The sequence below is a fragment of the Drosophila teissieri genome, chromosome X (genome assembly GCF_016746235.2).
Source record: "Drosophila teissieri strain GT53w chromosome X, Prin_Dtei_1.1, whole genome shotgun sequence".
In the NCBI taxonomy this organism is placed as follows: domain Eukaryota; kingdom Metazoa; phylum Arthropoda; class Insecta; order Diptera; family Drosophilidae; genus Drosophila; species Drosophila teissieri.
This window is the reverse complement of record NC_053034.1, coordinates 21,519,298-21,540,998: the sequence shown is the minus strand read 5'-3', so window position 1 is coordinate 21,540,998 and position 21,701 is coordinate 21,519,298. Positions and strand designations below refer to the sequence as shown.

Below are 21,701 nucleotides of genomic sequence, written 5' to 3'. Positions count from 1 at the left end.
TGGCCTACGCAGAGGTCTAAGTAAATAGTCCCCGCCTTATCGAGGTCCCACGCTCCGGCACATCTGCCTATCTTGAGCGGCGAGGAACTTATCTAAGGGACTATTTTAGGAGGCGGGGAACGATCTCAAGTGACTGACTCATGTAGTGTGCACTTAGATTACATGTTTTTGAGCACTGCACCCATGTCGCCTTAGATAACCTAACCTTAGATCCTAAATATAAATTATCGCTCTCCATTCATTTACATAAGATATGAACGGAGCCCAAAATTGTAAGTCTTTAAATATATTCGTGTTCATGTGTGAACATTCTGCCAAAGGGCCAGCAAAGCTGAGATGTACTTTGTAAATTAGTTGCATTTATAACAGTAGTGGACTGTATTTATTTGATATACGTTCATTTATTTTGCAACTAAGATTTCAATGGCCCTAGTTTTCAAGGCTTTTAATTTTATTGGATTACAATTATGGTTTTTATTATTTTTAATTCAACAATTTGTACTCAATTAACTTATTTTAAACATTTCGCTTTTTCTATGTAGAAGTACATTTTCTCTTAAACAACGATATAATGGACTGTATATTTTTTTTGTTATATATGTATAATTTTATTTTTTATTTACTATTGATATTTATAGTACTGCCAACGGACCTCCAAAGGTTATTGCTTGCATTTTTTGTTGCACAGCACATTTCCGTATGAAATATATTATTAATACTACCATTATTATTAAAGCAATAATTAATCCAGCATGTCCGGAAATATGATGGAAATCTAAATCTTTCAATTTTTGATGATTCTCTTTCATAAATTTAATTTCATTATTCAATCGTTCAAATTCCTCAGTATGATTTAATATTGATAGTTTCAGCGGATCCCAAATAATCTTCAGCACTTCACTAACTTCTCCTATATAAGGTGTTGATAATAATTCTTCACTTTCGGACTGAATGTTATGGTGGGCAACTAGAATTTTATCGTCGGTTCTTGCCGTACAATATGGCGCAATGCTTAAAACTCCTTGCTGAGGCAAATCAAACAATTCAATTTGAGAGCCAGTACATTGCAGACGGACTTTTGAATTCACAGGAACCTTAAACAACCAACTACTTTTCTTTTCTAACTCTACCCAGTAACTTTTAGAGTCGACTACTGTTTTATAGATGCAGTTCGCCGCTTTATTTGGCTTTAGAGGCTGAATCTCACATGCATTATCATTGGCAGAATTCCAGGGCCAACTTCCTTTGCATATTCTCTTATTTAGTTGCCATTTCTGACATTGATTTAATGTGGCTTCCGTCATTATGTGATAGGAATCTATCTCAAAATTATAAATTAAATATTCGGACGTTGTATGCACCATTATTATCCGATCTTCATTTCGAATTGGCACCGGAATAAGCCTGAACAATTTGGATGGATGCCTGCTAAACAGAGGCACTTTTGCACTAATGATCAATTTATCGTCGATGAATAAACCCCTGGCTGTTAACAGTGTATACACCTCCTTAAGTTCCGTACCTGACCGTTTTCCTGGAATTACTAAATTCTCCGAAAGGTTCTGCTGAATTTTGGCAATTTCCTTTTTGAGCTGATTTGGCCTAAGAATATTTGTATTTAGCCTACCGTGATTAATATCAATCAACAGGCTTATAATGCCTGCTTGAATTTTGTCGCCTTCTTCAATCAATGAGTGTAGCTGTTTCGTAATCATAAAGAATTTTATTGATTCCTTATAAACATAATAATTTTCTGATGACTCCAAACCAATGATGACTCTCTCGCCGATACCCTGATGAACTCCAGCTGAAGTGCAGCAACTCCCTGGACCTTGGAATAAGACGGCGGCGCGGGAATCCACTGCGCTTTGGACCTTTTGACGACTGGCGATGAGACCCATGGGCGGGTTGGCAGCCTCCTGCGAACTATCTGGCAGACTCGGCGCTGCTGGCAACAACAGACTCCACCAAAAGCGATGTTTTCTTTGCCCTAAATAAGCAGACTCCATCGCCAAATGTTGCCAGCGGCTCCAAGGAAATCAAAATTGACGGCAGCGCGGGATCTTCACACGAAGCTGAAACACTGACGACTGGTGAAACTGCTGAAACCAAAATGAAAACTCAAACGCAAAACAACGGCCGCTGTGGTGGTAAAAAGTACCACATTTGACAGCTGGCAAAAATTTCCACCATGAATGTTACTTACCAGAAACGCCGGCCCAACTCAAATTCGAAATTTGCGCGCAGCCTGCGGTTGCAAAGAACTGGGACAAACAACTCCCATTCGTCTTTCTGGCGGGGGTACCTGAAAATAGAAACAAAATTAATTTTAAACTCAATTAAATCGACGTATGTAAATTTCCTGCAATTCTAAAACGTAAACAAAGCAAAACCATATGTTAATGTTACCACCCACGCAATGTTAAAAGTAAGAAAATACCAACACATTTATACTTACCACACCTATCTCACCAATGTACAAATTCAAAAACGAAAATAATTGTACCTCAATATTGCACTCGGTGTAATCAGAGGCAAATAAATGCGTGGATGCGGGGCAGAAATCATACTGTCTCCGTACTTTCACCAGAAAAGTAAAGATGTTTTCACAAAAGGCGGCTCGCTGGCAATCGCTTTATCCTTGCGCTGGATGAGGACAGCAGGATCGAGGAACAGCAGTTTCTTCCAATATACGCCTGCGCGCAGATTTGCCGGTAGTTGCTGCGCGCAGATCTGCTCGATGGTCTCACAAAAGGCGGCTCGCTGGTCAATCGCGTCATCCTTGCGCAGATGGAGGACAACTAAATCGAGGAGTAGCAGCTGCATGTTCCAATTAACGCCTGCGCGCAGATTTGCCGGTAGTTGCTGCGCGCTGATCTCCTCGAGGTACCACAAAAGGCGGCTTGCTGGTAGTCGCGCTATCCTTGCGAAAATGGAGAACAACATAATTGATGAGCTGCTGCCGTTTCCCAAATTACGCCTTGCCTAGACCCGCTGATCGCTGTATGAGCACAGAACTGCTTGATGACAGACCCCGCAGCGAAACGACGACGAGATTTCCTGTAATGAAGAGAAGAAGAGAGCCATTAGTTATCTCCTCTACACGTGCGGCACCTTATAAAATGTATTCCTGGCCACCTGCTACTATGCCGCAGCACCTCTACTTACTCCAAGGCCGGCACGGCTGCCAGTCGGAAATGCGGCCAAATGTTTATGCTGCCGGCTCACACTTGCGCTGTCCATGCGCGAGTTAAGATTCAGGATGCTTGTCCTGAATAATGTTGGTGGTTCTGCGAGTTTGTTGAAGGTTGGTCCGAAGTTCCGAGTTTGGTCTTTTGATAAGAAGGCGTGTAACTTGTTCGAATGTAAAAATCAATCTGATCTTTATTTGCAGCGGCGGTCACAATGAGACCTCCGCTGAGAAAAGTACATAGGAAATACATAGGGTCTTAAATACTACATGTGTAAGTGTTATAGTTAAATGCTGCGTCGCACACTCTTAAGTGGGTGAGTCGGGTTGCCGAAAATGTGGAGTGCTGTGTGGTCTATTCTTGAGTGGGTCAATTCTTGCTGATGTTGTGCTCCTATTACCCAGTCCGGAGAAGTGGGGGTTTCCTGTGTAAATGTCATGTAAACATTTCCCCGCTGTTGACAACGGCCGTTCGCTGAACGGTCGTTGGGTGGCCTAATTTAAACCATTGCTTATACATTGGTTACTCTGTACCAACTCCAGGGTAAGCCGGGGTGGCTTCGCTGGAGGGTTTGTGTGCCGGTTGGAACCGGTAGCTCCTCCCCTCCCGGATTGAAGTGACGGCCACAGCGAAGGAGTTGTCGTCACGAAACTTGGCTCTGGTATTGTAGTAAACTCCACCCTCCTTCTCGCGTAGATAAGGCATGTTGTCGTCGCTGCTCCAACTATTAATAATATATATAATGCTCCCAGATTTATTGTTGTAAAGTTCTTCCAATAAATAATTGAGTTAGAAGCGTGGATAGATCTTAATTTAACCTTTTGCAAATTAATGTCTTCTGTACTCTCGGTGAAATTTATATTCTTTATAATTGGGATATGGACGTCTAACTTCTCCTCATATGATGATAGTTCCTTGTCATAAGGAATCTGGTTTATCAAAACCTTGCAGTTTTCGAACGTTACTAGAGCGGAACCTTTTATGGAAATTCTTGTGGTACAATTAGATTCAATAACTGTGTTTTGTGTATTTAATATTAAAATGTGTGCTGGTTCTATTTCAGTTATTATTTTTTGTCACATATTTCATGTTCATTTCATCCACCACTACATCTCTAGCTGTCATAAATTTTCTCGAGTTCTTATTCCACAACTTATAGCCATTTGGCTCATATCCGACAAGTATAGTTTTGATCGATTTCTCGTCAAATTTTCGCTTTCGCACTTTATTTAGTGCATACACTGTCGAGCCAAATATCTTTAAATATTTCAAAACCGGCTTCTTTTTATGCCACATCTCAAATGGTGTTTTTCTCATATTTTCTAAAGCTCTACTTGGGGACCTGTTAATTAAATATGTTGCTGTTAAAACAGCTTCACCACAAAAACTTTTATTTAGTTTAGTACAGTTAATCATAGAACGAGCTTTTTCAGTGATTGTTCTAATCATCCGCTCTGCAACACCATTTAGTTGTGGGGTATGAGGAACCGTCAAATGATAGCTGATACCTTTTTCTACACAAAATTCACGCATTTCATTAGAGAGATATTCCCTTCCATTATCAATATATAGATTAACCATTTTTAGATTGAAATGAGCCTCACTCTTCGCTACGAAATCTTTAAATACAAAAAACACGTCCGATTTATAAGTTATTAAATACGTCACAGTATAATGTGTATATTGATCAATAAATACTACATAGTAATTTTTATTGTCAATAGTTGAGGGCGTAATCGGACCACATACATCCGAATGAATTACAAATAGTGGGCGTTGAATATTTTCTTTATTTTTGCATTTTTCAAATTTTAGTCTTGATTGCTTTCCGTTAATACACGCCTCACATAATTTACTACTATTTACTTTTACGTTTTTTATAAGTTTACTATCTTCAAACAAGCCATCTCGCTTAATTTCTAAGAATTTTCCTACACTTATATGTCCCAATCTTTCATGCCACAAGCGATACTCTACATCATTTGATATTACAGATGTGTATAATTTACTATTTAAATTAAATTTAACAGTCGGTACATTATACTCACATATTCCTTTGAATACCAAGTTACCGTTTTTGATTACTTTAATACCATCCGTATTAAACTCAACGGACATTCCAGCATCTATCATCTTTTTTACAGATAGCAAATTGTGCGGGATTTCCTTACGTTGTGTAATGTAATGTTGCTTCCAGAATTGTTAAGTTTAACTTGTCCTTTCGCAGTAGCATATACAAATTCTCCACGCTTTGCAATCTCAATAGCTACGTTTACTTTTAAATTCTCATACTCAGAAAATAAATTCATATCATTCACTAGGTGGTCTGATGCCCCCGAATCTAATATAAAATTGACTTCATCTGGCTTTTCCGTGTAATTTGCTAATTTCACCATAAATGCAACTGCGCATTTTCGCTGTGTTGCTACCTTCTGCGTCTGTTTCTCTCTAACTCCTGAATTCATCAGAAAAGCAAACGCACGTTCTGGCTGTGTGCGTGTTTCTGCCGCCATCTGAGCCTGTCTCTCTCTAACATTATTTCCATCGGGAATATTCTGGTTTCCTGCCTGCCTTTTCAATAGAAAACAATCTTTTTTTTATGTGTCCCAATTTGTTGCAATGAAAACATTTTTGTTTGGGCTTATTCTTAAAAGGTTTCTTCATAAATTTCATAGCTTTATTTTTGAATGTATTTTCCCTATGCTCTCGATTGCCTATAGCTTGCAGCACTTTAGCACTTGTGTCTTTGTTAATTCCTTTTAATTTTATTTCATGATCGAGCAGGCGTGTCTTTACGAAGTCTAATGTTAAATTGCTCTCAGTAAGAGTTTCTATAGCTGTTATTACCCCTTCATAGTTGGTCGAAAGGGTATTAAGCAGATGAGCAACTTTGTCCATTTCGTCCAACTTTGCTCCGGCCGCAACTAACTCCGTTATTAAATCATCAAATAAATGAAAATGGTTCACTAACTGAGTATCACCCTTTAATTTTAAAGAGAATAATTGCTTGCGTAGTGACAGTTGAGATGCCAAGCTTTTACGCTCATAAATAGAATCCAATTTTTCAAAAATCTGCTTTGCCGTATTTTTATTGTTGGCAAATTTTAAAAAAGAATCACTCAGATATTCTATTATGATCCCCTTTGCGTTTCTTTCTGCCCATTTTACTTCCTCGCTTATTTCTGTTTGTTCTTTATCTATTACATCTAGCAAATCGTTTTCCTCTAACAGTGCCCTTATTCGGAACTTCCATATAGAATATTTTTCACCATTAAACGGTTTTATGTTCCTTTTTCCTTTATCCATGTCTTTCCTTTCCTTTCCTTGACTAAAACTAACTGTTCCTCCTCTTTTTTTTTTCTTTTCTTTTTTCTGATTGCTTTGCGCTTCTTAGAATCACTTTTTCGATGCTGCACCGCTTTTAATACTTAACCAGAATTGTTCACCGTTTCTGTGTATCGTCATACATACACATGTATGTATTTCGTAGAATTCGTATGTATTGGTTTTTCGATTTTATTCGTTGTTCGTTTTTATTTTCACAATTAATTAATTTCACTGTTAGGCCGAAAGTGTGACTGGGCCCATAACCTTTCGAAGTTATGATTATAATTCACGTTTATGTTTATTATAATCCAGCCCTTCAGCCAATCAGTGAAAACACATTTATTTTATTCTTGTTTGATACTTCCTTTATTAAGCCACCGAACCGCACTCATTAGTAGTCTGCAAGCGAATAGAACGATAACTTTATAATGAGCATGTAAGAGGCAACAAAGAGAGAGAACAAAGAGAGCAATAATAGAGCGCGTTCTCTCCAAGATCTCCCATCACTATCGCATTCACACAGACTTGCATAAGTGTGACTTTTGTATTTTCAACAGATTCCTTATAAACATAATAATTTTCTGATGACTCCAAACCAATGATGACTCTCTCGCCGATACCCTGATGAACTCCAGCTGAAGTGCAGCAACTCCCTGGACCTTCGAATAAGACGGCGGCGCGGGAATCCACTGCGCTTTGGACCTTTTGACGGCTGGCCAAAAGCGATGTTTTCTTTGCCCTAAATAAGCAGACTCCATCGCCAAATGTTGCCAGCGGCTCCAAGGAAATCAAAATTGACGGCAGCGCGGGATCTTCACACGAAGCTGAAACACTGACGACTGGTGAAACTGCTGAAACCAAAATGAAAACTCAAACGCAAAACAACGGCCGCTGTGGTGGTAAAAAGTACCACATTTGACAGCTGGCAAAAATTTCCACCATGAATGTTACTTACCAGAAACGCCGGCCCAACTCAAATTCGAAATTTGCGCGCAGCCTGCGGTTGCAAAGAACTGGGACAAACAACTCCCATTCGTCTTTCTGGCGGGGGTACCTGAAAATAGAAACAAAATTAATTTTAAACTCAATTAAATCGACGTATGTAAATTTCCTGCAATTCTAAAACGTAAACAAAGCAAAACCATATGTTAATGTTACCACCCACGCAATGTTAAAAGTAAGAAAATACCAACACATTTATACTTACCACACCTATCTCACCAATGTACAAATTCAAAAACGAAAATAATTGTACCTAAATATTGCACTCGGTGTAATCAGAGGCAAATAAATGCGTGGATGCGGGGCAGAAATCATTCTGTCTCCGTACTTTCACCAGAAAAGTAAAGATGTTTTCACAAAAGGCGGCTCGCTGGCAATCGCTTTATCCTTGCGCTGGATGAGGACAGCAGGATCGAGGAACAGCAGTTTCTTCCAATATACGCCTGCGCGCAGATTTGCCGGTAGTTGCTGCGCGCTGATCTCCTCGAGGTACCACAAAAGGCGGCTTGCTGGTAGTCGCGCTATCCTTGCGAAAATGGAGAACAACATAATTGATGAGCTGCTGCCGTTTCCCAAATTACGCCTTGCCTAGACCCGCTGATCGCTGTATGAGCACAGAACTGCTTAATGACAGACGCCGCAGCGAAACGACGACGAGATTTCCTGTAATGAAGAGAAGAAGAGAGCCATTAGTTATCTCCTTTACACGTGCGGCACCTTATAAAATGTATTCCTGGCCACCTGCTACTATGCCGCAGCACCTCTACTTACTCCAAGGCCGGCACGGCTGCCAGTCGGAAATGCGGCCAAATGTTTATGCTGCCGGCTCACACTTGCGCTGTCCATGCGCGAGTTATGATTCAGGATGCTTGTCTTGAATAATGTTGGTGGTTCTGCGAGTTTGTTGAAGGTTGGTCCGAAGTTCCGAGTTTGGTCTTTTGATAAGAAGGCGTGTAACTTGTTCGAATGTAAAAATCAATCTGATCTTTATTTGCAGCGGCGGTCACAATGGGACCTCCGCTGAGAAAAGTACATAGGAAATACATAGGGTCTTAAATACTACATGTGTAAGTGTTATAGTTAAATGCTGCGTCGCACACTCTTAAGTGGGTGAGTCGGGTTGCCGAAAATGTGGAGTGCTGTGTGGTCTATTCTTGAGTGGGTCAATTCTTGCTGATGTTGTGCTCCTATTACCCAGTCCGGAGAAGTGGGGGTTTCCTGTGTAAATGTCATGTAAACATTTCCCCGTTGTTGACAACGGCCGTTCGCTGAACGGTCGTTGGGTGGCCTAATTTAAACCATTGCTTATACATTGGTTACTCTGTACCAACTCCAGGGTAAGCCGGGGTGGCTTCGCTGGAGGGTTTGTGTGCCGGTTGGAACCGGTAACTCGCGCGTTGGGAATCGCAGAAGGGATGAGGTGCAGGACTTACACAAGTGCGCAGTTACGATGGCGGTCCAGTCCAGTTTTCCAGCAACAGCCAGCAAAAAGGTAAAAATTTGCAAGCGGAACACGTGCTTTTACACCAAGCTAAGCGAAGAGAGACCGTACAACCGACGCCGTTAAAACGCATGAATGAATGAGACCGCACCACTACAAGACCGATTAATACTAGGACAACACTAATTAAAAATACCAACCGATATACACACGCTTAAAATTATCGCCACTATCGATTATCCGATAAAACCAAAGTAAGACCAGACAAGTCGGACTCGATACACGTTTAAATGACGAGACCGATGAATACTAGGTCAACACCAAATACCAGACCGATAAATTCATAACCTAATCGAGACCCGTTTAGTATTGGAAAATGTCAGACCCGTTTTAGTGTGGTAAATAGGTCAGACCAGTTTTTACTGAAAAAAAAGAGAGGGAATTAGAAGGTGAATCAACCACAGATGTTTGTTTTTGAATTAGTTTATCAAGGTTGTTCTGGTTATCTAACAAATTCTTCATATTTTCTTCTAATTGCTCTCTATCATCTTCATCCATTATACCAAATAAAATATGATACAAGGAACCCATAAATTCGAAAGGAGCACGCTTGCTTCTAGATCTAGACTGCATCCTAAACAATTTATTGTTTTCTTCAAGTTCCGATAACTGACTTTGCATATTATCTAAAACTAGACTACATTGCTCTTCAAAGCTATGAAGTCTTTCGCAAACTTTCCTCATACTTCGTATAAGCGCATTACCCTTTGTTATCATTTTAAAATATGGATCCATTTTATAATAGATAACCAAATTCCAAGAAGTACTCACAATCTCAACATCTCCTAGCGGGTCTAGATATATTGCTGAGGTTTTATTTATTTTGTCTATAGAATATATTGGTGCTATATCTTTAGGTAATGCGCTAGAAACTTGACAGCTTAACACAAACAACAACATTGCCATGATGATTCCGATCTTGGACATTCCCGATGTCGCTCTAGTTCGCCTTTTTGGCCATTGGTCAGCCTCATTTTTGTCAACAGACTTTATTCCTTCCAAGGGACAAATTTTAGTAATGGGTCTAGTGATATATCCTTCCTGCATCTTTACTTTAGCCACCCGGACGTTATCATCATTCCCCTTATGGACCTTTTCCACCTTTCCTAAAGGCCATCTTGCAGGATGACAATTCTCATCCTTCAACAAAATTATTTGCCCTTCTTCTATATTAGGAATTTCCTTTTTCCATTTATTCACTTTTCCACTTAACCCAAAAATCGTTCCTCATTTTTTGGATAAGTCTCCACCTATTTTCATCTTCCATTGGTTCGACTATTTCTAAAGGCGGTCTTCCAATTAAAAAATGACCTGGTGTTAAAACCTCTTGTTGGTCCATCTCACTAACTATAGTGTATAATGGCCTTGAATTTAAGCATGCTTCTATTTGACATAAAAGAGTTGACATTTCTTTGTAAGTCAAAATAGTGTCGCCGATTTTACGCTTTAAATGGTATTTCATTGACTTAACCCCAGCTTCCCAAATACCTCCGAAGTGAGGTCCTGCCGGGGGAATAAAATGCCAATCAATCCTGTCCTTTTCAAGCTGCGCTGCAATCGTTATATTTTCTTGTATTGCATTAAATAACTCTTGATCTAATTTTCTTGCAGCTCCTACAAAATTTGTTCCGTTGTCTGAATAGATATTGGAACATTTTCCCCGTCTAGCAATAAATCTTCTGAGTGCTGCTAAAAATGCGTCAGAAGTTAGATCGCTTACCATTTCTAAGAGTATGGCTTTGGTGGCCATGCAAACGAATACGGCAACGTATCCTTTAAATGTTTTTTGGCCACGATTTTTTGAACATTTAACATAATAAGGACCTGCGTAATCTATTCCAGTATTAAGAAACGGGAATGTCATCGTCACTCTATATTTTGGCAAGTTACCCATTATTTGCTGAGCTGTATTTCGTTTATACCTTGCACACTTTACACATTCTCTTAAATACTTTTTCAACGAATTTTTCAACCCGAAAATCCAATACATTCTTTGGATATAGTTTCGCATAAGGTTTATCCCTCCATGCAATGTTTCCGTATGAGCATTTTTTATTAATAAGCTTGTTAGGTGGCATTTTTCTAAAATGATTGGATGTTTAACATTAAATTCAGCATTGGAGTTTTGCAATCTTAGAACCCCATCCTTGTCCAAAAATGGATTCAATGACAATATTTTATTATTTGTCTTGATTTCCTTTTTGATTTTAAGGCACTTTATCTCTTGCCTAAACTGGTATTCTTGTTGTTTCTTAATAACAACTGTTTTCCCTATTTTTATCTCCTTTACTGAAATAATTGATGAATAGGCTTTATTTTTTGTTTTCATCTGCACGAATCTATTTATGTATGCTATTATACGTATAAGTTTTTCTATACTGGAATACCTTTCTATTAATTCGTAAATCGGATCATCTATTTCGTCATTTAATACCGTATTTATTAAGAGTAGCAGCTGCATGTTCCAATTAACGCCTGCGCGCAGATTTGCCGGTAGTTGCTGCGCGCTGATCTCCTCGAGGTACCACAAAAGGCGGCTTGCTGGTAGTCGCGCTATCCTTGCGAAAATGGAGAACAACATAATTGATGAGCTGCTGCCGTTTCCCAAATTACGCCTTGCCTAGACCCGCTGATCGCTGTATGAGCACAAAACTGCTTAATGACATACGCCGCAGCGAAACGACGACGAGATTTCCTGTAATGAAGAGAAGAAGAGAGCCATTAGTTATCTCCTCTACACGTGCGGCACCTTATAAAATGTATTCCTGGCCACCTGCTACTATGCCGCAGCACCTCTACTTACTCCAAGGCCGGCCCGGCTGCCAGTCGGAAATGCGGCCAAATGTTTATGCTGCCGGCTCACACTTGCGCTGTCCATGCGCGAGTTAAGATTCAGGATGCTTGTCCTGAATAATGTTGGTGGTTCTGCGAGTTTGTTGAAGGTTGGTCCGAAGTTCCGAGTTTGGTCTTTTGATAAGAAGGCGTGTAACTTGTTCAAATGTAAAAATCAATCTGATCTTTATTTGCAGCGGCGGTCACAATGAGACCTCCGCTGAGAAAAGTACATAGGAAATACATAGGGTCTTAAATACTACATGTGTAAGTGTTATAGTTAAATGCTGCGTCGCACACTCTTAAGTGGGTGAGTCGGGTTGCCGAAAATTTTGAGTGCTGTGTGGTCTATTCTTGAGTGGGTCAATTCTTGCTGATGTTGTGCTCCTATTACCCAGTCCGGAGAAGTGGGGGTTTCCTGTGTAAATGTCATGTAAACATTTCCCCGTTGTTGACAACGGCCGTTCGCTGAACGGTCGTTGGGTGGCCTAATTTAAACCATTGCTTATACATTGGTTACTCTGTACCAACTCCAGGGTAAGCCGGGGTGGCTTCGCTGGAGGGTTTGTGTGCCGGTTGGAACCGGTAACTCGCGCGTTGGGAATCGCAGAAGGGATGAGGTGCAGGACTTACTCAAGTGCGCAGTTACGATGGCGGTCCAGTCCAGTTTTCCAGCAACAGCCAGCAAAAAGGTAAAAATTTGCAAGCGGAACACGTGCTTTTACACCAAGCTAAGCGAAGAGAGACCGTACAACCGACGCCGTTAAAACGCATGAATGAATGAGACCGCACCACTACAAGACCGATTAATACTAGGACAACACTAATTAAAAATACCAACCGATATACACACGAGGGGGGGGGGGGTGGGGGGGGGTGGGGGGTGGTTTGATTTAGGGACAGTGTTTGATTTAGGGACAGTGCTTGATTTAGGGACAGTGTTTGATTTAGGGAGAGTGTTTTCGACCGACTCGCCCTTAATTTTTTAATTTTTTCTAACACCATCATTATTAAATCATACTGCTTCGTGTTAAAATATTCATGTCTCCACCTATTTTCATCTTCCATTGGTTCGACTATTTCTAAAGGCGGTCTTCCAATTAAAAAATGACCTGGTGTTAAAACCTCTTGTTGGTCCATCTCACTAACTATAGTGTATAATGGCCTTGAATTTAAGCATGCTTCTATTTGACATAAAAGAGTTGACATTTCTTTGTAAGTCAAAATAGTGTCGCCGATTTTACGCTTTAAATGGTATTTCATTGACTTAACCCCAGCTTCCCAAATACCTCCGAAGTGAGGTCCTGCCGGGGGAATAAAATGCCAATCAATCCTGTCCTTTTCAAGCTGCGCTGCAATCGTTATATTTTCTTGTATTGCATTAAATAACTCTTGATCTAATTTTCTTGCAGCTCCTACAAAATTTGTTCCGTTGTCTGAATAGATATTGGAACATTTTCCCCGTCTAGCAATAAATCTTCTGAGTGCTGCTAAAAATGCGTCAGAAGTTAGATCGCTTACCATTTCTAAGAGTATGGCTTTGGTGGCCATGCAAACGAATACGGCAACGTATCCTTTAAATGTTTTTTGGCCACGATTTTTTGAACATTTAACATAATAAGGACCTGCGTAATCTATTCCAGTATTAAGAAACGGGAATGTCATCGTCACTCTATATTTTGGCAAGTTACCCATTATTTGCTGAGCTGTATTTCGTTTATACCTTGCACACTTTACACATTCTCTTAAATACTTTTTCAACGAATTTTTCAACCCGAAAATCCAATACATTCTTTGGATATAGTTTCGCATAAGGTTTATCCCTCCATGCAATGTTTCCGTATGAGCATTTTTTATTAATAAGCTTGTTAGGTGGCATTTTTCTAAAATGATTGGATGTTTAACATTAAATTCAGCATTGGAGTTTTGCAATCTTAGAACCCCATCCTTGTCCAAAAATGGATTCAATGACAATATTTTATTATTTGTCTTGATTTCCTTTTTGATTTTAAGGCACTTTATCTCTTGCCTAAACTGGTATTCTTGTTGTTTCTTAATAACAACTGTTTTCCCTATTTTTATCTCCTTTACTGAAATAATTGATGAATAGGCTTTATTTTTTGTTTTCATCTGCACGAATCTATTTATGTATGCTATTATACGTATAAGTTTTTCTATACTGGAATACCTTTCTATTAATTCGTAAATCGGATCATCTATTTCGTCATTTAATACCGTATTTATTAAGAGTAGCAGCTGCATGTTCCAATTAACGCCTGCGCGCAGATTTGCCGGTAGTTGCTGCGCGCTGATCTCCTCGAGGTACCACAAAAGGCGGCTTGCTGGTAGTCGCGCTATCCTTGCGAAAATGGAGAACAACATAATTGATGAGCTGCTGCCGTTTCCCAAATTACGCCTTGCCTAGACCCGCTGATCGCTGTATGAGCACAAAACTGCTTAATGACATACGCCGCAGCGAAACGACGACGAGATTTCCTGTAATGAAGAGAAGAAGAGAGCCATTAGTTATCTCCTCTACACGTGCGGCACCTTATAAAATGTATTCCTGGCCACCTGCTACTATGCCGCAGCACCTCTACTTACTCCAAGGCCGGCCCGGCTGCCAGTCGGAAATGCGGCCAAATGTTTATGCTGCCGGCTCACACTTGCGCTGTCCATGCGCGAGTTAAGATTCAGGATGCTTGTCCTGAATAATGTTGGTGGTTCTGCGAGTTTGTTGAAGGTTGGTCCGAAGTTCCGAGTTTGGTCTTTTGATAAGAAGGCGTGTAACTTGTTCAAATGTAAAAATCAATCTGATCTTTATTTGCAGCGGCGGTCACAATGAGACCTCCGCTGAGAAAAGTACATAGGAAATACATAGGGTCTTAAATACTACATGTGTAAGTGTTATAGTTAAATGCTGCGTCGCACACTCTTAAGTGGGTGAGTCGGGTTGCCGAAAATTTTGAGTGCTGTGTGGTCTATTCTTGAGTGGGTCAATTCTTGCTGATGTTGTGCTCCTATTACCCAGTCCGGAGAAGTGGGGGTTTCCTGTGTAAATGTCATGTAAACATTTCCCCGTTGTTGACAACGGCCGTTCGCTGAACGGTCGTTGGGTGGCCTAATTTAAACCATTGCTTATACATTGGTTACTCTGTACCAACTCCAGGGTAAGCCGGGGTGGCTTCGCTGGAGGGTTTGTGTGCCGGTTGGAACCGGTAACTCGCGCGTTGGGAATCGCAGAAGGGATGAGGTGCAGGACTTACTCAAGTGCGCAGTTACGATGGCGGTCCAGTCCAGTTTTCCAGCAACAGCCAGCAAAAAGGTAAAAATTTGCAAGCGGAACACGTGCTTTTACACCAAGCTAAGCGAAGAGAGACCGTACAACCGACGCCGTTAAAACGCATGAATGAATGAGACCGCACCACTACAAGACCGATTAATACTAGGACAACACTAATTAAAAATACCAACCGATATACACACGAGGGGGGGGGGGGTGGGGGGGGGGTGGGGGGTGGTTTGATTTAGGGACAGTGTTTGATTTAGGGACAGTGCTTGATTTAGGGACAGTGTTTGATTTAGGGAGAGTGTTTTCGACCGACTCGCCCTTAATTTTTTAATTTTTTCTAACACCATCATTATTAAATCATACTGCTTCGTGTTAAAATATTCATGATCGACAACGCCGATCTTCAACAAATTGCTATGATTAGCAATGAAACATTTTTGAAGCTCATTTAAATTTAGAATTTCTACATCTGTTAATGTTGGTTTTACTTTCAACTTTCTAATTTTCAAAATAATTTCGGACTGCTTCTTAAGGAATTGAATAGTCTTTTCTGACATCATTTTGAAAATTTTTTTTTTTTTTTTTATAGATGGGATAAGTTCTTAATATATATAGTACGTGTGTATGTATTGTATATGTATTTATATATATATGTATGTTTGGATAAACAGAAAATTCTTGTTTTGACTTAGCTGATGTCGCCGTTGTTGCTGCTGCTGTTGTTGTTGCTGTTGCTACTGCTGTTGCTGCTTCTGCTGCTGTTGTTGTTGCTGCTTCTGCTGCTGGTAGAGGCTCCTTTGAATTTGACTTCCTTCTCTTCTTTAAGGCTCCGTTGACGTCGATGTTTGATTTTTTTTTTTTTTTTGGCACGTTTTGTTATTTTTGTAGTCCAGTCAGATTTTTTGTTTTTTAGGCATTTATTTCGGCATTTATGCTCTTTTGGCATATACACTGCACTGTACACAAAGCAACCTTTAGCTATAGACTATAAGGTGCTTGTTTTATTTAAAACATAAAAGATTCTTTTGTATCTTTTTGCTTTTTATATTTATACTCTGTTCCTTACCATATAGGGGGAAACAAGAGTTAATTATTTTTGCTACCTTTAGCTGCAAGATTAACTTAGCAATGCTTAAAGGAGCTGGCCTTTCTCTGAGTCCCTTACCATATAGGGGGAAACTGCAGAGTCGATTTAAGGCTCGATTGACCAAATGTAAAGATCCCAAATGAGAAGACTTCACTCGTTGAGTTTTTGTAAGAAACTAATTTTATTTGGAAATATCTTCGGCTTAAATAGGTGACATGAGAATCGCATCTTAAAGTAAATGGCCTACGCAGGGGCCTAAGTAAATAGTCCCCGCCTTATCGAGGTCCCACGCTCCGGCACATCTGCCTATCTTGAGCGGCGAGGACCTTATCTGTGGTCTCCCACTAAGGGACTATTTTAGGAGGCGGGCGATCTCAAGTGACTGACTCATGTAGTGTGCACTTAGATTACATGTTTTTGAGCACTGCACCCATGTCGCCTTAGATAACCTAACCTTAGATCCTAAATATAAATTATCGCTCTCGATTAATTTACATAAGATATGAACGGAGCCCAAAATTGTAAGTCTTTAAATATATTCGTGTTCGTCTGAACATCTTCTTTATCCAAAAACTGAAACCCTGAGAGGGGTAAGGGCTGACTCATAGCCCACCCATACAAATTATTTGCATCAATATAACTAGAAATAATTGTTCGATCTTTTTGGATCGAAGTTATTTAAATATTTATTATTTGCGATAGAAATGCGCTGAGTGCATTGAGTAAACCCTCCCCGAACTGCTCCTTTTAAAAAATTACATATATCACCATCACTTATTAGTCCTAAATTTACATTTGTGAACTTGAGCATAGTATCCCATGATATTGATGGCGCAGTTATATAATTAATGGGATATAATAACGTATACACTTTGTTGCAAATTTTCCTAAAATTCTTAAAAACATCTGCTAAAATTAAAACGTCGCTTTCTAAATATAGGTCTAAATAGGCTTTAATAGTTCGACAGTTAAATGTCTCCCATACTTTCTGTGCGAAATTAAAGTCATCTATTATACAATTTTCTTGACTTATAAAAACTATCAGTGCTTGGAAGCTAGGTATCATTAAACTTTTCAGAACACCCCCTTCCACTTCATTTGCTTAAATTTTTGAAATTTTGTGCTTGAAATTTTAAAATCTGTATCCTTCGTATAGCTTAATAGTTTTTCTAAACTTGAATTTAAAAATCTGACTGTATCTATGTATCTTATTTTATATCTGCTTGTAGCATTGATTTTGATAGTTTGCGTAAGTGCTATATAGAGTTCTTTATTGCAAGGTATGGGACTTAAGTCCCCAATTAATTTAGTAATAAATAAATGGATATCATATTAAGATAAATTATGGAACACTACAGGAAAGAAAGGGCCACTTAATCTAAGTCTAGGCTTACAATTCATATGAATAGAACCTACGTATTTTCCAGAAAATTGGTCGAAGAATTTGTCCAGGTCGTTCGCATTCATCTCTTTCTCACAGGCGCAACAATTACCAATGTTCATCAAATGAGTCACCCCTCGGTTTTTTGAAGTTGGCCAAATATTTGTAATACAGACTCAACGTTTTTTCTTTAAGAGTTTTACAAAATGTTTGTATAAAATCAACGCCTATTAAATTATAAAATTTAAATATGTAAGTTAAATATAATTTTATAAAAATGTTGTTCTATTTACCTTCGTAGGTCCACAGCTCGTTAAGATTCGTATAATTATTATGGGCAACATAAAAAGATACTGCACATGCCTTATGCTTTTGTACTTGCGTGGTTGACGAGGAAGCAGAAGAATTCAAGCATGTTTTGTAATTTTCAAGAACAGCCTCAATGTCTGCATAAATTACCACTGGAGGAGATAATTATTTGTGATACCCTTTAAACGATGTTGTCGTATTAGGGTCAGGATAAAATGAGGACACTTTTCCGCATTCCAGTTTGTTGTGAGTAGTGCTTTTCACGTGATAACACTGACGACAGTTCTCAAAAAAATATCCTCCCGCTTTTCCTTTAGAAAATTGTGAAGAGTAATGTATAAAGATTTGTTATATACGCATAATGCATAATGTTTTGGGTAATATTATCGATTCCCAATATGTTAATGTGGTTCCGTTTTCTTTCTTTTGTTTTAATCGTGGGACCAACAATTTTTTCACCTGCTTCATCAATTTCATAAATATTTATGCTAAAGTTTTTCTCAAAATGTCGAACTCCTATATTTTCGATTGGAAATTTAATTCCCGAAAAATCTAAAGTCATTCCGCCATACACAATAGTTTCATCATTAATATTAATGTTATAGCTTTGAGGCTTTGTCATCCTTTCTCTCGAATATTTCCTTTGCTGTGGGGTTGTAAAAGTCCTATTTTCATGGTTTTGATTAGCTATAAATGCTAGTATTCACCACTTGAAACAAAATACGTCGGCATTCTGCACGTTTATAAGCGCATTTCGGGCTCTTATTTTTTTTAGGAGCTTTAATGTATCAGCTGGCAGGAATTTTTTTCCAGTTTTATTATAGTGGTTTTAAAATAGTTAAAATTTTTAATAGCCCAGCCTGAGTCTTTTTCTTGAAATTCGCTGCTCAATGTAAGTAAGCAATCTATGGCCGAATTTAGCTCATCAATAATGTATTCATTTATGTATACAGATTTGTAGGCAGTTTTAAAGTGCTTCATTGTTTCCACTGTAACTCCTTCATCTTTTGCTTTATATATGTACCATATACACTTAGGTTAAATTTAATGGTTCTGTAATCTATCATAGAATGCTTTATAACATCAACTATATTTTTTTGACACTGCTGATAAAACTCTTTTAAATCAATCATATTATTAAATGGACTATCAATTCGATATGATTTTACTGGAAATGTCGTCTCAGATGTAAGCAATATGATATTCGCATTGTTCTTAACTTTTCTGGCCGACGCATTCTTATGTATATCGGTTAAAATATGTTGACGTTCTCTGGATGCCGGGTACTTTTCACTGCAAGTAGGACATAAGAGTTCCCTTATTAAGTCAATTGGTTTTCTTTTTGGGGGGTTAGATATTTCATTATCCTCTTCCATCCTCAATCGTTTTATAGACTTAGCTGATGTCATAGGGTGGTCTTCTTGATGATTTGTCCGGTTTTGTAGATCATCCAGTTTTCCTCTACCCATTAAAATGATAAATGCATTTCGGGGTCCTTCACAGCGTTGGTAGTGACCATCAAATTCAAAATTTTTTACTAGATTAGAGCATAAGTCACATCTAATGTTAGAGTTTAACATTAAAGCCTCGCAGGCTTTACTGGGTTCTGAGCACTTCGCGTAATGAGAGTCAAACTCACTAATTTCGATGCATTGGTTGCCCAAATCACAAGCTACTGATGATTCCATTTTGAATTTTTTATAAATATATTTTATTTATATATTTTAATTCGTTATTAAAATTTTTCACAGTAAATGGTTGAACGAAATTATATTATAAGAATGCAGTGCTGAGGTATTATAAAAACTGATCCTGAGCAATTTAAGGGGATCCATTTTTATACGCGAGGATTAGAGAGTTTGACATCTACAGGGGGTGTCTACTCTTAGAATCCACCTGATTGGTTATCGAATTAAGGAGCCTTCACAGACTGCAGAAAAGACTCACAGAAAAGGAGGGCGAGCTATGGGTTTGGATGCAGGTAAATAGCCGCTTGACTTTCTCGCCCACCCTTGCGATCATCCTTATGACTGCTTGTGCGCGCAGGTACACCCCCTTCCAAGATTGCTTGTGCGCGAAGAAGTGTATTCTTAAGCTGACAGTCCTATTTGGAAACGGAGAAAGATCGAACACCGATCCAAAGATTAAACTTATAAATCTATAAAAGATAAAGAAAAAAACACAACAACAAAAACACCAAGACCTATAACTCGGGCTGAAGCCCTTAACTAACAATCATGACAGACCCACCAGACATTCATAATTTCACCGCAAAGTCTTACCAATCCCAATTAGGCAACCCAAAATTTATTGTCATTAAAAGGAAAGATAACAACTCGCTTGAAAGAATACCACCTTTTATCATTAAAAAATCTGTGGACTTTGCCTGTGGAGGAGAAGTTGAGGTATGCAAACGTACAAGAAACTACAAGCCAGAAAACTCCTTAAACTAACAACAATCGCAGATGTGGAAGTAACAGCAACTGAACATAAAACATTAAACTTCTCTGAAATGGAGTGGGCGGAATTTGTCCAAGATAATTATTGACTTCTGGGGGATCGTGATGTGGTCGTCTCTCAGTGTATGTGTCGTTGATCGTCGTTGTTGTTGTTGCGGCTGCTGCTGCTAATTCCTCCAGAAATTAATCGACTTCACTTTTGAACTTTATTAGAACACTTGTAGATTAAGACTAACTTAAAACTAACATTGGAAATACCGCGGGACCGCGGAGTGGTGAATACCTTGCGGGAAGGAGGGAGAGCGAGAGGAGAGAAGGAGAGCGCGAGCAGCGGTGCTTGCGAGCCGTGGAGGAGCTTTGAGTACAAGCATTGGCCGCTTACACTGCCGCTCAACTGTTTGCGCCCTTCTGGCGTGAACATTCTCTAAGGGAGTTATCTATTGCAACGACCTTAGATATATCGACGAAGACACAATTCTACAAGAGTTAAAACCACAAAAAGTAACTGAAGTAAAAAAAATAATGAAACGACAAAACCCCAACTCTAACTCTGATAGCAACAACACCACCTTAATTGAAACCGGCCTGATCATTATAACATTTGAATCACACAAACTCCCTGAAATATTACGAATCGGCTACGAAACAGTCCGAGTACGAGACTATATTCCACTTCCACTCCGATGCAAAAAATGCCTTCGCTTCGGCCACCCAGCACCAATATGCAAAAGCCTAGAAACCTGTACCAATTGCTCAGAAATAAAACACACAAACGACGGAGAAACATGCACAAACGAAAAAAACTGCTTAAACTGCAGAAACAACCCAGAAATCAATCATCAACACAGCCCACTTGATCGCAAATGCCCCACTTTTATAAAAAACCAGGAATTAACAGCCATTAAAACCACACAAAAAGTAGACCATAAAACTGCTCAACGTATTTATTTTGAACGACACGGCTTCCAATTGCGAGGCTCCTATGCCAAAACACTCACAAACGGCACAACACAGATGAAAACAAACACTCAAGCACCTAATATCGACGCAAATACACACACAACCCAATCGCAAAACCAAAATTTGTACATCACACCCACATCAACAGCACATACCACTTCATCGAAGACAAGAACAACTGGACCAGCCAAAACAACTCCACTATCAAACCAACCACTTCAACACCACCATCATCACTGCTACGACAAACCAGAAGACATGGATACTTACCACCCCACTGACCACCCCACATCTACGCCATACTCATCACAACACACAGAGGACCTAAAAATAAAAATTTTCTCAAAAGATAAGTCTAAT

At 39.2% G+C, this 21,701-nt stretch overlaps 2 protein-coding genes across 2 annotated transcripts; both read right to left on the bottom strand.

Annotated features, from left to right (window-relative positions):
• Positions 1-11,212: 11,212 nt before the first annotated feature.
• LOC122624972 lies at positions 11,213-14,235 on the bottom strand. Its single transcript, XM_043804781.1, has 4 exons — positions 14,089-14,235; positions 12,487-12,571; positions 11,825-11,988; positions 11,213-11,716 (listed from the first exon to the last, which is right to left on the bottom strand). Exons 1-4 carry the CDS (start codon positions 14,233-14,235, stop codon positions 11,678-11,680), a joined length of 435 nt encoding a protein of 144 aa, XP_043660716.1. The 3' UTR covers positions 11,213-11,677.
• LOC122624971 lies at positions 13,846-17,699 on the bottom strand. Its single transcript, XM_043804780.1, has 4 exons — positions 17,649-17,699; positions 15,120-15,204; positions 14,458-14,621; positions 13,846-14,349 (listed from the first exon to the last, which is right to left on the bottom strand). Exons 1-4 carry the CDS (start codon positions 17,697-17,699, stop codon positions 14,311-14,313), a joined length of 339 nt encoding a protein of 112 aa, XP_043660715.1. The 3' UTR covers positions 13,846-14,310.
• Between the last annotated feature and the right edge of the window lie 4,002 nt (positions 17,700-21,701).